The following is a 15,938-nucleotide window of genomic DNA, read 5'->3' as shown; positions in this document are numbered from 1 at the left end:
GTGCTTGAGACAGTCCACAGAAGGGCAAGGAAGCTGGTGAGGGGAATGGAGAACAAGTCTTATGAGGAGCGGCTGGGATTTGTCAGCCTGGAGAAGAAGAGGCTCAGGGACGACCTTATTGCTCTCTATAGGTACCTTAAAGGAGGCTGTAGCGAGATGGGGGTTGGTCTATTCTCCCATGTGCCTGGCAACAGTGTGAGGGGGAATGGGCTAAAGTTGTACCAGGGGAGGTTTAGGTTGGATATTAGGAAGAACTTCTTTACTGAAAGGGTTGTTAGGCATTGGAATGGGCTGCCCAGGGAAGTGGTTGAGTCACCAACCAACCCTGGAGGTCTTTAAAAGACATTTAGATGTAGAGCTTAGTGGTATGGTTTAGTGGAGGACTTGTTAGTGTTAGGTCAGAGGTTGGACTACGTGATCTTGGAGGTCTCTTCCAACCTAGATGATTCTGTGATTCTATGACTTTTCTTAAAAGTCCTTTCAGCATTATCAAGCTACAAACAGCAATTCAGGTAAGAAAAGCAGCCTTTGGAAATACTTTCCTCACAATTCCCCGAAATAATACCATGCCCATCCGTACCTGTTTAAATGCTTGCAGAACTTCTGCTCTCTGGCTAAAGTGCTTAAAGAGCAGATGCAGAGCACCTGAGAGCAAAGGAGGGTAGTCGTGCATGATAAGGTGAATGAGGACCCGTAAAAAAGTTCTGCCCCCTTCATCATCAAGCTGAACTGCGTTCTTTTCTTTTCTACAACAGAAATAGGGGGGAAAAAAGACCAAATAAAGTAAGTAAAGTAAAAGCTTTTGACATAAATATGCCTGCACATACAATCTTCATTTGACAGAGCTCTTAAAACCAAATCTAATATGCTGTGGGATGTAAATTATTAACATCCCTTTAATGTTTTTTATAAGGACTTCAATCGTATGGTTGGATGCTGTTTTGGCAATCTTGTAGTAGAATGGACAAAATGGAAATAAAGTAAATATGTATAAAATGTTCCAAATACTGTGATTAAAATCCATATTGCAAAAACATTCGTTTATGTTGCAGATAAATTGTGCCAAGCTCATTCACAGTCCAAACTAACTGAAGGCAACAGCATTTTATCAGAGATTTATTTGGCCCCATCCTTTTCACTCCTTCCCTTTTCAGCTACTATTAAAATTTCATTCAAGAAAAAATAAACCAAAAAATTGTAGGAATTGCCAAAAGCATCTTTTTTCTGGAACCTCTTTTATAATCTGGAGCAACAGAAGGCAGATTTACACTTAACATATCAAAGTAGAAATAACGTTTCCAAGAAAACATTCAGTCTCTCTGTTCATTTTAAAGATGCAGATGCCAGGGGCTATGTGTTGTTTTACATTATGGGAGTTCAGGGAGAGGACTGGAGGCATTGCTCTCACTGGTAAAGATTGAGAACGCATAAGGGACAGAGAGAAAAGATCAGAAATCCCATCTTGCAGATCTTTCTCCCTAGTTCCAGGAAAAACTTTGAAGTCTAAGGCTTTGTCTAAATGGGAATCATTTTTACTGGTATAATTATAAAATTGTACCAGCGAAGTTAAACCAATATATTGATAATGGTAGTAACTCTCCAGTGTGGATATTTTCTGTACTTTTTTTTTTTTGTTTTTGCTGTTGTTCACAGCATAGCTGAAACCACTTCCAAGACTCTGCAAGCATAACTTGTGATCTACAGGCCTCTGGTGGTCCAGAAGATCATGGCAAGTGGGTCCACAGTTGATCTGCAGAGTCACATGAAATAGATCACTGTTGGCATTACATTCTTAGTAATGTCAAGGACAGGGTGCAATGATAACAGGTCATGTGATCAATAAGAAATAGTGAGGGTCAACAATACCCTCCAGATCCAAGAAATTTGGGATGACAGTCATAAGCTACACCAGAAAATGGTCTTTCTTTAAAAGCACCCATATGAGACATTGTAGAGAGAAATAAATAGCGTGTTTTAGCCCAATACACCTGTACACCATTCCCCAACTACCTTTGGGAACAAGGCAAAACTTTCTACTGTCTTACAACTGTAGATGATCAAGAAGATCATTGCATTCTGTCAATCACTCATATGCACTGGGCTGTTTGCTTGTTTGAAATCCAGGTCTCTTCTGGCACATTTCTGTCTACAAATAGGTTATGTAATAAGTAGCCACCAAAGGAAGAGAAACGGGTATGAAAACACATATAGAATAAAGAGACATTGTCCATAATAATTATCAAAGTGAACAAATAGATGAATATAGGGAAGTAAAACTTCAGAGAATATACCTGCCAGCAAACATGGTTTCAGCCTGAGCTGCAATCTCATCTATGTCAGGAACAATTGCTGGAAAACAATTAAAATAACATTTTATTTTATTTTTTTAACATACTGATCATTGTATATCTGCACTGTGAAAAGGAACTCTGTCTTTAAAGTGGATATTATAAAGTGAAGGTCTTACTGCATTCCTCAACTAAGTAAAACTCTGTATATTCAAGGAAAAAACAAAAGGAACAGAACAGTAGGGAAGAAATAGGACAGAGGGCAGGGTTAAATTGTGTTTTACTACTACCGAGGAAGAGCCAAATTCTAGTGATGGACTAGAGCTACATGGTGCTGTATCACAAATGACATAGAATATGAAACTTTTACATTTTTGTTAGACCAGACAAACCCCATAAAGCAGCAAAATGAGATACGTGAACTTCAGAATATTTATCATAAGCCAAATCATTTACCACACCATTATTCTGCTTTAGAATAACTTTAATATACCTCACTACTTAAGACTTCAATGTTCTTTAACCACCCCATTGCTGCACAGCACCTCCAATTAAATTCTACCCTACCTGTAGCTCATCACACATACAGCTGTCAGTCTTTCAAGCACCTCTGCATGCACAAGAACACTCTCTGAAAAGCCAAGCCATTCCAATGCTACATTAACCTCAGTTAAAGCAGTCCTCATCCATTCACAACCATTTTGTCCAAAATGATTGTCATTTTCCAGTGTTTTGGGGAGAGTACAAATGAGAGAATGAATTGCCGCAATGGGAGAAAGGAATCACATTTCAGTTTGAGGATGACAGACCAGCAAGCATCTTTTTGTGGAATTCCTTAAGATTTTCATTTTCTCACGAGCTTTTCAAATTCAAGTGACATGCATCTTCTGGTGTAGTTGAGTTTACTGCTTGCTAAAGTATCTATAACAACGTAATAGTCTACACATAATTATTTTACATTGTAACACAATAGCAACATTTACCTGAGGGAATTCCTGGTGTGTCAGGTGGAGACGTTGTAGAGCTATTGACATTTTCATTGTTTTCCCCAAACTCTCTCTTATAGATAGACAGCATGTAGGATATTCTATAGTCCAGTCTAACACTGAGAATAAACTACAAGAAGAAATTTAAAAATAAGACTTCTCCTAAGTAATAACACAGGTTAGGGTTTGTTTGTTTGTTTGTTTTTGTGGTGGAATGTACAGGAATATATGATTATTTTAAATAAATATGTCCACTATGAAATACAAATCCACTACATTTGTTTCAGCTTGCTGTGATTTCTTTCTTCCTTCCCACCATCCTGGGATGTATTGAACACTTCCCTGTCATCTGCTGAATACTAAGAAGCAGACTTATTTGTCCAGAGGTTCCTGCACACTGCCTTGTCCATGCTGCCTACGAGCCAGAACAGTATATCCAAACCCACGTTGAAACAGATTATTTCATATTTCAGCCAGGCTTCTAATAAGCAATAGTGATAAGAAGTGGTGTGGGGTTGAGAGTAAAGATGACATGCTCAAGGATCACACACTCAGATGCCTGACAGATGCTTTCTTTTAATTGTTGCTGTCTTCAGCTGTGAAATCTGAAGCTCACATAGGAAAAATCTTAAATCAAACCTGTAAGTGCTGCTTTTACATTGGAAAAGGGGGGAAAATAACCTGGCTACAGACATTAGTACCAGCTGAAGGACTGAGAGGTACACATCCTACACTTTATCTACTGACTGCCCATCAACTGAGCTTCAGTACTTCCCATGCACATGCTCCTTGCCCGCAGTAAATGTAAGCATACAATGAAGAGGTTTGCAATTATTTAACATGTTTCACATGCAGCGGGGAAGAAATCACGCACATTAAGTTACCAAGACTCAGGTGGCAAGTGATGACTAAACAAATGGTGGCAGCCTGTTTCTTTGATCTCTAACTAAAATCATACAACCTCCCAGACCCTGAATACTGTTGTAAGATTTCACTAGGGTAACTAGGACTATGCCATCTAAAAGCAAATAAAATGTCAGTTTAATAAACAACATTTTTTCTTTAAAATTTCTAACAAAAGGGAAAAAAGGCATGTTTATTTAGATTCCACAGTCAAGTTACCCTGTCACTGTAGCAGCAAAATTTTTAAAAATACACATTTCTCCAGTCCACATGTAGTCACGTCTATCAGGCCGTCTGTTTAATTCTGGCTGATAGCAGAATAGAAACTGTTAAGTAAAAATACAATTTTACTTAAAGGAACAAGAGGATATATTGAGAATCCAATTACTATAAACTGAAATATTTCTTAGAATAGAGAAGTTTTAATCACCATTTTACTAGCTATGCATGACAACACAATAAATCTAAAATATTCTTACTTGCCTTTTAGGGTAATAGTGCAATAATGAAAGGTAACATGATTTTAGTTAATCCTTCTTCATCGCATTTTAAATTAAACTGAATTACTCTACATTACTTGTGAACTAAGGTCATATATAAGCATATATACCTGGGTTCACCCAACATGACAACTTGCTAATCTGCAGTAATTTGACTATGTAACTAAACCATAACTAACAAACCAACGATAAAGCAACAACACAGGATTACTCTCCAGTCCTGGGAGCTCTCACACTGAATGTGCTGTGAAAGATGAAAGGCTGAAACAAAATGTGATTCTCTTTCCATTGAGCAAACAGAGAATGCATGGGAAGAGGTTGGTGTCCTGGAATCATTCATCTGTGTATCAACCAGTAGAGCATGACAGCATGGAGAGAAACACCTACAGTCACCAAATCAAATGAAAATGAGAAACAATATACATGAATGGTATTCTTTAGGTGACATCACTTCAGAACACTTCTTTCTCCCCCAAAAGCCTTAAACTAAAGCAGCTCTGAAAGTAACATATGCAGTATTGAGGATAATCTAACAACTGATAGCCTTTCAGATGACAAGTAATTAAGGTAATCTAAATAATTTATAAGCATTCGGAACAAACGAAATCATTCAAAAGTGACAGATGAGCAGAATTTACAGAAAACACTGAAAAATTCCATCAGTGCATAAGTATTGCAGGAACTGGGATTTGATATGCAGAACATATGTGTGCCACTTTACTTACTAATAGCACAAAGTGGAAATTCTATCTCAGGAGGCACACTAGTGTCATACAGCTTGTCAGTTCAGCTAGGAGAATAGTCTGTGGGCTGCTAACAGTGGAAATCTGAAAAGGACTTCCAAATTGTGTGGCCTTGCCTGAGTTCAGTGGGTCTATGTCCAATTCTGCCCTTCACCAAACTAATGCAAAGGTGGAGTCAATATTAAAGTCAAATAAGTTACCACAGTGTAAAATGAGTGGTAATGAGACTGGAACAGGAATGCTGTCTTTAGAAAACATTAGAGAGCTAGCTTAATGTACAAGTTCTGCCTCTTCACATTTATAGCAATGGAGTTTCTACAGCACCTAGATCCTTCAAGTTAAATGTAACACAGTGAGGACCATAACTGTACCATAATTCACACAGAGAAATTTTCTTCCTCGTATCAAAGCGTAATTTACTCAATGAACAGATCAGTAAATAGCAAGAATGTGGGTAACAGAACCTGCCACTAAGTGAATAAATAAATAAGTGCAAAAGAATTGTCATTCAATACTCCATCAATCATTATTACCTGCAAAATCTCAATGATTTTCAATTTGGTGTCCATTACAATCACATCTTCACTCTCTGAGGTGCTGGCTTGCTTGCTTGGGTGAATGCTTGGCTGTACATCAGGGGCACTGAGGGGAAATATAGATCCTCTGCTCAGTACCATTTGGGTCATCATCTCTCCTACACCATGGATGGTCCTCATAACATTGTTTCCTATGTATTAAACACATACATATATATTTACCATCAGTGAAGCTTTCTTGCAAAGTTATATATGACACATGCAACCGTGTTGTCAAATGCCTAAACAGTCTTAATTGGCCTATTGAAAAACAAGTCCTCAATTCCTCATCAAAAATCAGGGGAATGGATTCACTCAAATTACCCAATGGTTTTGTGAAAATTTTCTTCACCGATTTTCCAGGGAATCATTGCTTACAAGGTCAACAGATGGAAAAGATACCAAAAGCTTTCCACAGCTTTGTTACAAGAAATTGTAAAAAGCAGAGCAAAAGGAATCTCGGTAGTTCACGTAATTCAATCCTTCATCTAAAGGCATATTATTTAGATCTAAGAAAACTTCTGAAAGAGGACTGTTTAACCTGTTTTTAAGAATATTTAAATGATAAATATCTCACCTTTTACAGCATTCCTAAATGAGCTATTCCACTTCTTGACTATGTTTATTGTTAGAAAACTTTTTTTTTTTTTTACAGAGAACATTTACTGTTATTTCATTTCTATCTTCCACTGCTGTAATTTATGACCTTGCTTTGCAGACACATAGGAGGAGTTAATTTTCCATGCCTACTCTGATTGATATCTTCCCCTTAATGATTGATCATAGAAAAAGGTTCATGGTAAAGATGCTTTTTGCACTGCAAAAGCTCAAGTTTCATATATGTCATGCTAACAGAGAGTAGAGATTTGAGGCTGTGAAAGACTGATTAATCTCTGTACATTGTCCAGATGACAGTCCACAATCCAAAGACAACTAAAAAAACTGGCAGGAGAAAGACTGATGCATCTTCACAGGGTTGCTGGCCTTCTACTGTATGTGAATGAGTAACAAATAGGGCAGAAGCATCTCAACAAAGTCTGGAGCTGATGCTGGGTGTATGTACACATGTATCTCTACATAACAAGCTGAATAGGAAACATTCCTATGCATGCTTAGGCTTGCTGAAGCTCATGATAAATATGATTAATCCCATTATACACACTGACCACCTGGACAGTTTGTAAATCCACATACATTGGCATTTATGTGTGTGATTTATGTCTCTGTACTTACATGTGTGAGGTTGGAGTCTGAGGTTTTGGATGTTGGTTTGTTTGTTTGTTTTAATAACTGAATAACAGAAATGATAAATAATTATTTGGCTCACAGAACAGTCATTCCCCTCAACTTCACAAAATCACAGAATCATCTAGGTTGGAAGAGACCTCCAAGATCACCTAGTCCAACCTCTGACCTAACACTAACAAGTCCTCCACTAAACCATACCACTAAGCTCTACATCTAAATGTCTTTTAAAGACCTCCAGGGTTGGTTGGTGACTCAACCACTTCCCTGGGCAGCCCATTCCAATGCCTAACAACCCTTTCAGTAAAGAAGTTCTTCCTAATATCCAACCTAAACCTCCCCTGGCACAACTTTAGCCCGTTCCCCCTCACACTGTTGCCAGGCACATGGGAGAATAGACCAACCCCCATCTCGCTACAGCCTCCTTTAAGGTACCTATAGAGAGCAATAAGGTCGTCCCTGAGCCTCCTCTTCTCCAGGCTGACCAATCCCAGCTGCTTCTCATAAGACTTGTTCTCCATTCCCCTCACCAGCTTCCTTGCCCTTCTCTGGACTGTCTCAAGCACCTCGATGTCCCAACTTACATGAACTCATTTAGGAGAAGAGAGAGTTTAGAGTCTTTCCCCATTCACTCCCACTTACGTAACCATACCCTTCAAAAAAGTCCCAAGAGATGGTTCGGTACAGAAGGTTGTCCTGAAAGTTAAACTATTACCTGTAATGACAGTACCCTTTGTAAGTTACACATAGAAAAAAAATTACACTCATTTGGAAAAAACCTTTAGTTTAGTCTAGTTGCAATGGTACCTATCGATGATGCCAGTTCAGCAAACTCAAAAAAGAGATACCATTTATTCCTATAGGTTATACTGGTCTTTCCCTATAGTGAATTTAGAATCATAGAATCATAGAATATCCTGAGTTGGAAGGGACCCTTAAGGATCATCAAGTCCAACTCTTGACACCGCACAGGTCTACCCAAGTTCAGACAATTTCAATAGGAAAAGCATCCCAAGGAATCAATGATTATCTTCTTGCAAAGGCAGGGAGAAGTATGAATGAGAATATCATGTTACATACCTACATGAGTTAGTTTTCTTTCTTGCAAAGCACAGATCTGAACGAATGGAGAAAAGGAAGCAAATGATAGCACTTCTTTGCAGAAACAGTGCCAAGACCTAGACTACACTAAAAGTAAACAGAGAATGGAGGAGATGTAGCTTTGTTGAGGTAAACCTGAATTGTTCTTGTATGTCTTTTGTACATTTTAATCAACATGCAGCTGCCAAGTTTTACTCACATTGCAGAAATGCTCTTCCTAGATAATCTGCTGTAAAAAGCCAAAGCTATATTTTATTTTATTAGCAATATCCTCCTCTTATGCTCTTCTTTCTTCAAGCCACAGAGCTCAAGTACTGCATGCAGTAAAGAGGATGCCTTTAACCCTTACTTTAAAAGGAAACATACAGAGAATTTGCTTTTTCTAAGTAAATGAGGCAGATTAGTGTCATGTTTGAGGTCCCATTCAGCATCCAGTCTGGTGTGCAATCAGTGTGAATTGGTCTTTTGAAAAAAATACCTGAAGTCCCTACAAAGGGAAAAGATGTATTTCTGGCTTTGCATGATGTTAGGAAACAAAAGTTACAAGTCAAACTAAGGGCTAAATCCTCACATTAGGCAAGCACAGAAAGTTCTTCTAACTGCTAACAACAGCATAAAGCAAATATAGGTATTGACACTGATTCTTCCACAAGTCCTGCTTAAGTCCAGTCCCAAGACCCAGTCATAACATTTACTCATTCTCACCTTGGTCCATGACTCCCTCTCTTTATAGGGTAGGGAATAATCACTGCTCTCTGTTCAATATCTTAAGTTATCTTAAGCTCATGTTCTTGAAGAAAGCAAGCTGGGATTTGCCTGGAACATACATCCTGCATATTTGACAGCCATCACTGGGATGCTGAACAGGCACCAGAGAAGATAGGAAACATTGTGATGGGATTCAGCTCCCTCTGTGACCAAGAAATTAGTCTCCCTGCATTTCAGGACCACTTCCATAAATGAGGAGAATACTCTCTCTCCATCTTTAAAATGGATACTGAGAGGCCTGATAGAATGAAGACTGGGATGTACTCAGCTAATGGGACTATGAAGCCTATTAAAGCATTCAGGAAACAAAAAGAAATGAGATGACTGCTGCCTTTTCCCTGTATCAGCAGAACATCAATGGTAAAAGACAAACCAGTGAGTGGTAGCTGTGAAGGAGCTTTATAAGAGAATCTGTAACAAGGATAAAACCTCTGTCCACCACACCCCATGACTATTGACCTCCAGTGACTCATCTAAACAGCTAAAGGCAGAAAAGCACAGGAGGGTTAAGGTGGTACTTACTAATACTGCCATTTCAAATTGTATTTCATTAATGCATAGGAAAGGATTTTAGTGAGAGAAAAGTCTACTTAATCCAGTTTAATATCCACACCTGAAGTGAGCAGTGCTTTATTTCTGTCAATATCAGTGAAACGAGGCATTATGGGTAAATCCACCTTGGAAAAATTTCTAGCAACTATATGATACTGACAATTATTATTTTTAATTAACTGGCTTGGGAAGAATATTCCCAGGTGCAAATAATATGGCAACTGGAAAAATTTATCATAATTTTCAAGAAATTCATCAACTATGTTTTGTAGTGTTCTGATGAAATGTAGCCATCTCTTAAAGTACACAGCAGTCAATCAGCATATTTGCACATGGAAATGAGGCAGCTGTCTATATCCCCACAATGGGAGGAATTGCTCTATTATTTGAAAGAAGCCACAAGGATCATTCATGTACATAAAGAGTGGGTAACAGCTTCTCTTCCAAAAGTTCCCCCAGTAGATCAACATTTATGTCACTCAGTGCATCTGTCCTGCCTTGGAAGTCTAGATCACATCACACATGGATTTAAATCTGTCACTCACAAACATCAGGGGCCAGCAGCACTCTCACTAGTGACTTGTTCCTTCTTGACATACTTTTGTGTTCTCTTGGGTTTAATACAGTTATCTCAGCAGGAAAGGGTATGAGTCTCTAGGGTAAGACATACAGAAAGGTTATTGTGGCTTAACAAGTGACTGACTGCATGTCAGATAAACCTGCAACAATGCAATACAAAATATGTTGATCAACAAAAGAGATTTAAGTTCTCAGTATGTATGACTAAAACAACAGAGCTCTGATCTCAGTTCCAGCTCCAGAGTGCTTCCTGCATACTAATGTCCTAAGAAAAAATAACTTACTGCCTCAGCTAGTTAACCAAGCTAAAATGAACACAGAGCAAAATAGTTGTGAACCCTGATTACTTTTGTGTATACTTTATGCTAGAGATGAAACGAGAAGTCTGAACTGTGACTTTATATCATGTTGCCACCCTTATCTTGCTGACGTCCCTCGTTTGTTGACTTCTGTAAGGTCAAGGTGACACTTGTAATTACACTTCTGTAATGTAAGGTCACACTTATACATGCCTGAAAAGAGGGAGAGAATAGACACTGCACTGTGGGAATGAGCTAGTTTGGACAGCCAACAGCTAATCTCATCAGCAAACCACTGCAAAAAGTGCTCAGAGCTGTGACTTTGACCAACAGAGGAAAAGAGCTCAGTGGAATTCCCACAAATCTTCTCTTTTGCAATTTTCCCTCCCTCTCCCCAATTCTTCCTCTCTGCTCTTTCCCCTACCAAGACAAGTTAGTTATCAAGAACCTTCCATAAGCAGTAGAACCAATTAGAAATGCCTGAATGTAGTCTCACAAGGTTTGCCAATCAAAGACTGAAATTACTGTACACACAAGTGGTAATTTGAAGGACCTACAGACTGACAGACACTGAAATAAGAGGAAAGAAGAGAATGCTTGTCATGTTCTGAAAAGACAACCATGCATCTCCTTTTCATTACTTTTTATTACAGTGATCACAACTTCCTAATGAATATCAGTTTCTGTCATAAAACTGTAACACATAATCTCATACAATTTGGCACGATTGACAACACAGCGGCCTCTCAGAGAAAAAAAGACTTTTCAGAGGAGTCAATTATGGGGAAAAAAATAACAACCTCCCAAGTAATCGAAATAGTGGATAACTTGACACTTCATTTTCTACATAAATATACTTTCTTGAGAAGTCATTTACTGGTTGCAAAAATTCTAAAAGCAAAATATAAAAGTAAACAACAATCTGCTATGGAATACAGCATGGATGGTAAGTGACAAAATACCATATTTAGAAAGGAAAACAACTGCCAAAGACAGGTAGCAATTAATACCTTTTCTTAAAACTGCTCCTAGCCAATTGCTACGCAGCATCCTCAATTTGTTCTTAGTGGACAGGTATGTACAGCATATAAGGTATTTCACAAACAGTACAGAGAACCATGCAGTAGCTGAATGTGTATAAACAATGGACTGCCTAAAAGGCTGGCAAATAATCTTACTGTGAGTAGCCTCCTACTTCACAGATATCCCGAAGACACCAGTGACTTGCAGCCTTGCTTATTTAAAAATTAACTATATGCACCTGACCTGGTCTCTACATGTCACACAGGGACAGTCTGCTCTTACTAACATTGCTCAGTCTTCCTCAGTATAGATAAGAGGAAAGATAGATTCCTATAATTCAATTTGGAAAACTGTTCAGCCATTTTCTGCTCAGCTTTCCACAGTGCTCATCTTCCTGCTCAGAAATGTGAAACATTTCTGTGTTTTCAGAACTATTCTAACACCCAACAGCTCTCATTAGGGAGTGGAGAAGCTAGATGCTTAATGCTTCTAGAAACGAGATAACTAAGTAAGAGCTGACATACCATAGGTTCTTCAAATAGGAGACAACATATAATGGGTTTTTCAGAAAATCTGGTACTTAATGACCAGATAATGATAAATTTACATGTGTCCAATGTTCCAAAAACTCTTCCGTTAACCCGCCCAACACATCGTCCAATCTTGCATATATACTTAGGGGCAGAAAAAGGAGACAAACCATATGTTTTGCAAAAATGAGGCCTTTTTCTCTTTATCTCTGCAATTATGAAGTCATAAAAACAACTCTCCGGTCTCATCAAACCTGAGCATCATTTGAGTAAGACCAGATGAATGACCAAATGCTTCAACTTCTTCCAAATACCTCCTAGAAAACACTTCAGTTCCCATGTAGGACAACACAAACCAGAGAGCATGTGCTAGTACAAAAAACATTAACTCCTGAAACAAATAAATGCAGAGGCTGAAGGACTACAGTGAATAACAAACTGCCTACGACCCCCATATGTTTTCTCATAGCTCTTTGAAGCTACTTCTCTTCTGAACTCTGGGATTATCCATTTCTAGAACAAAGCATTCCCACAGGTTGTATTAGCTCTTAATAGCAAAGAAATCAAGAGAGACAGTAGACTTTGAAAGCCATTTTTCCTTAACAAACTGAGCAGAGGGCCAGCCTCAGTTCCTCCTGCCTTCCCAATCATTCCCAAAGGAAGCCTTGGGCTAATGTTCAGCTGTGGCTTGAATCCCTAGATACAAAGCAACATCAGTTGCATCTGTATGATGCACTGGCAGCTACACAAACTACTTTATTAGAGGTTTTACTGGTTTACTTCCATGAAGTGTAAGCCTCCTCCCACTTCCCAAAATATTCTACAGGACTGCAAGAATCTTAAGCAACCTTCTCACATCCCTCCCAAGCACCTCAGCTGGTGGGAAAGGAGCCCTATCTCCCCAAGTCTTGATCAAGGAAAGTTGTTCCTAGGTTCTAAGGAAAATCTAGACAGGAAACACAGCTGAGCTATATTTAAGGTAATTTAAAAGTTAGGATCTCTGCATCAGCTGTTATCCACCACCATCATTCCCCAATAAAAAATAAAATAAAATAAAATAAAATAAAATAAAATAAAATAAAATAAAATAAAATAAAATAAAATAAAATAAAATAAAATAAAATAAAATAAAATAAAATAAAATAAAATAAAATAAAATAAAATAAAATAAAATAAAATAAAATAAAATAAAACTTTTCTCCCTCACAGAATACTAGTCATTTAGAGGCCAAGCCCTGTATAGCAAGATAAAGGAATCTGGCCTTCCCCCTAGTCAGTCTCCTGTGCCTTCAACACTGCTAGGGGGGAAAGAGAGGAAAAACAACAGCATCAGAAGGGCACACTCAGAACCCCTCAGTACCTACAGCCTGAGGCCCGTTAGCACCTACCAACACCCAGAAATGCCACTGCTGGACTGACCGCACCTATTGCTGTTTCCTCACAGATATCAATATACTTATCTCCCCTTCCTACCAGGCCCACTGCTTTCACCACAGCCTTTCAGGCCTCCTTCCCCATATGCAACCCCATGAAGTCCCAAATCTTTCTTAGCGCTCCTCAGCCACTCTCATTTTTCCCCTTTAAGTTAACTTTTACCAGCTGTAGCCCCTGATGTGTCAAAACTGAAGTTTTCCAGTGCTCTGATGAAGCTTTATACCAGCTTCCAAGCTCACTGCTACAGTAGGAGACAAATGACAGGCTGCTGAAAGTCCAAGACTTTTACCATCATCAAAATCAGCTCTCAGCAAAGCTGATCTTGTATCAAGCCATGCCTCAGCACTGGCATGTTCAAGCGGGTTTTAAGACTGTACTTGCAACAGCAAGTCACTTTCCAAATGACTGCTGACATGAGTCCTGACTCCAAATGGCCTTGACTCTGTGGATTTCAGTGAGACCTACACTACTCCTCCAACATAACCTTTTAAAAAGCTTCAGTGCCATCTTAAAGCATGCAACATTGCCAGTCTTTGGGGATCCTCTGGCAGAGGACCATATTGCAGCACCGCCTAGTTACCAAGGGCTAAATTAAACATCCAGTGGCAGCTTTACCTCTGCAGTTCTTTGCTTTTGTTGATTTGGTTTCATGCAATTTAATTTTTCCATGTGAAAAGTTACAGCCATTTTTAAGACATATAATAACAACACTTCAGTACCTAAAGGAACTTATTTTATTTCAAACTCTTCAGAGCTATATATTATTTGCCAGAGGCATTACGCCTTATAGCTCTGTTTGCAAAAGAGGTATTAATTTGTACAGGTTTTGTACAGAGCTTGCTCATAAAGACTGCAGAACCTACCATAAACAGGCCAAGAATAACACTTTATTTCTTCATTAGGCAGTTTTTCATTGCTCAACAACTAGCTGACCTCAGGTGAGTCTCACAGAAAACCTAATGCATTACATTAAGGGCAAAAGGTGAGGCCACTTCTGCAGTTTATACAGCCCTCAGAACTAATGAGGAAAAAAAAAAAGAAAAAAAAGTAACAGTATGCAATGCACATACATTTGCTATCCACACCCAAATCAATCTGGCCATCCCAACCTCCAGTTAACTACAGCATATCCACAAGCTCTCCCTTTTTGCATGCAAACTCACCACCACCTAGAAACTCTAAACCTCACCTTCTTCTGACATTCTTCTGATGTTGCCTATCCCCAAAACCACAAAGCAGTGTCAAAAATACAGCTTTCTTGCCACAAACAGTACAGGAAGGAAAGATGGGGAAAAAAAAAAAAAACATATATCAGCACACTGGCTTTGATAGTAAAAAGCATCATGGGAATCAAGCCTACTAGTTGAGTTAAATCTATGAAGCAGGTATTGATTCCTAGAAGAGCAATCATCTCTAGAATCACATTAATGCACAGGTCTCATGATGAGGAAAGAAATAAAGAGAAAAGAGAAATGGTCCATGCCAGAGAATTAAACTCTCAGACTGACTTCCCCTTTGGTCTGATAATACCCTGCACTGAATGGCAGTTGTTTCACTGCAGACATCTGTGACTAACACAGCTAGCTTTCCTAAGGGTTAAAACTTATTTCTTATCTAGTCCTCCCCACCTTTTTTTTAATTGTTGGCATAAATTATTGCTCCAGTTTGCCAGCCAGTCACTGCCTCATTAGCTCTGCTAATCAAAGTATGCCTAAAGAAGGTATTTCAAATTCCTAACTAGTGAAAAGAGCAGCTAACAGACACAGATGCAAGGCTGAGAAACAATGTATTATTTTCTAATAGACCTGGATGATATCTGGTCCTTCTTGTTACAGAAGGCTCACAGACACAGAAGAAATGGCAGGTCCAACCTTGTTCTCAAACACTGTTCTTTCCAGTAGTATTCTCACTACTTTTGAAAACCAGTAAAACAGTGTTTTTAAGCACTATGCACTCTACTTGCAGCCTAGAGACTAAGCAGACTAACCAGATGAACCAAAATGGCAGAAGACTAGACTGTAGTTCCCTGACACATTGATATGCAAGCACTCCTTTGCAGAGAGATGGTAGCTCACCACTCCTGAAGTCTTCAGGAGAGAGTCATTTTTGCCAGGGTCAAATTCTTTACATCACAACAAAGAAACAAAGCTTGCAGCGTGACATAGGGGTCAGGCTTCTCCAGATACATTTTAAAGAAGTGTTTCAAGATCTTGGGTCATCTATGGACACACATTTACCCTTTACTCCCTTCAGACTATAGGAGAGAGGTGCTACTGAATTAAAGATCTAAACAGTGTGAAGGAGCAGAGATGTTTGGTTACTGGCTTGAACAGGTAAAATGGGGCATCTGTTGAGCCAGTCACGAAAAACATACTTCATGTGACAAGAGGAATTGGAACATATTATACGTAG

At 38.7% G+C, this 15,938-nt stretch overlaps 1 protein-coding gene across 6 annotated transcripts in view; it reads right to left on the bottom strand.

The window, feature by feature from the left end:
- ITPR2 (inositol 1,4,5-trisphosphate receptor type 2) overlaps positions 1-15,938 on the bottom strand; it is a 275,621-nt gene that overhangs the window by 161,695 nt on the left and 97,988 nt on the right. For all 6 annotated transcript variants that reach the window (XM_072041998.1, XM_005022980.5, XM_038177656.2 and 3 more), the window contains 4 exons: positions 5,954-6,147; positions 3,272-3,404; positions 2,292-2,349; positions 581-746 (listed from right to left, as the gene is read on the bottom strand). In XM_072041998.1, the coding sequence (XP_071898099.1) occupies positions 581-746; positions 2,292-2,349; positions 3,272-3,404; positions 5,954-6,147 (551 nt within the window). The remainder of the gene's footprint in view (positions 1-580; positions 747-2,291; positions 2,350-3,271; positions 3,405-5,953; positions 6,148-15,938) is intronic.

This window comes from Anas platyrhynchos, chromosome 1 (genome assembly GCF_047663525.1).
Source record: "Anas platyrhynchos isolate ZD024472 breed Pekin duck chromosome 1, IASCAAS_PekinDuck_T2T, whole genome shotgun sequence".
NCBI classification, from domain to species: Eukaryota; Metazoa; Chordata; class Aves; order Anseriformes; family Anatidae; genus Anas; species Anas platyrhynchos.
The sequence above is the reverse complement of the archived record's forward strand: the minus strand, read 5'-3'. Positions and strand labels throughout refer to the sequence as shown.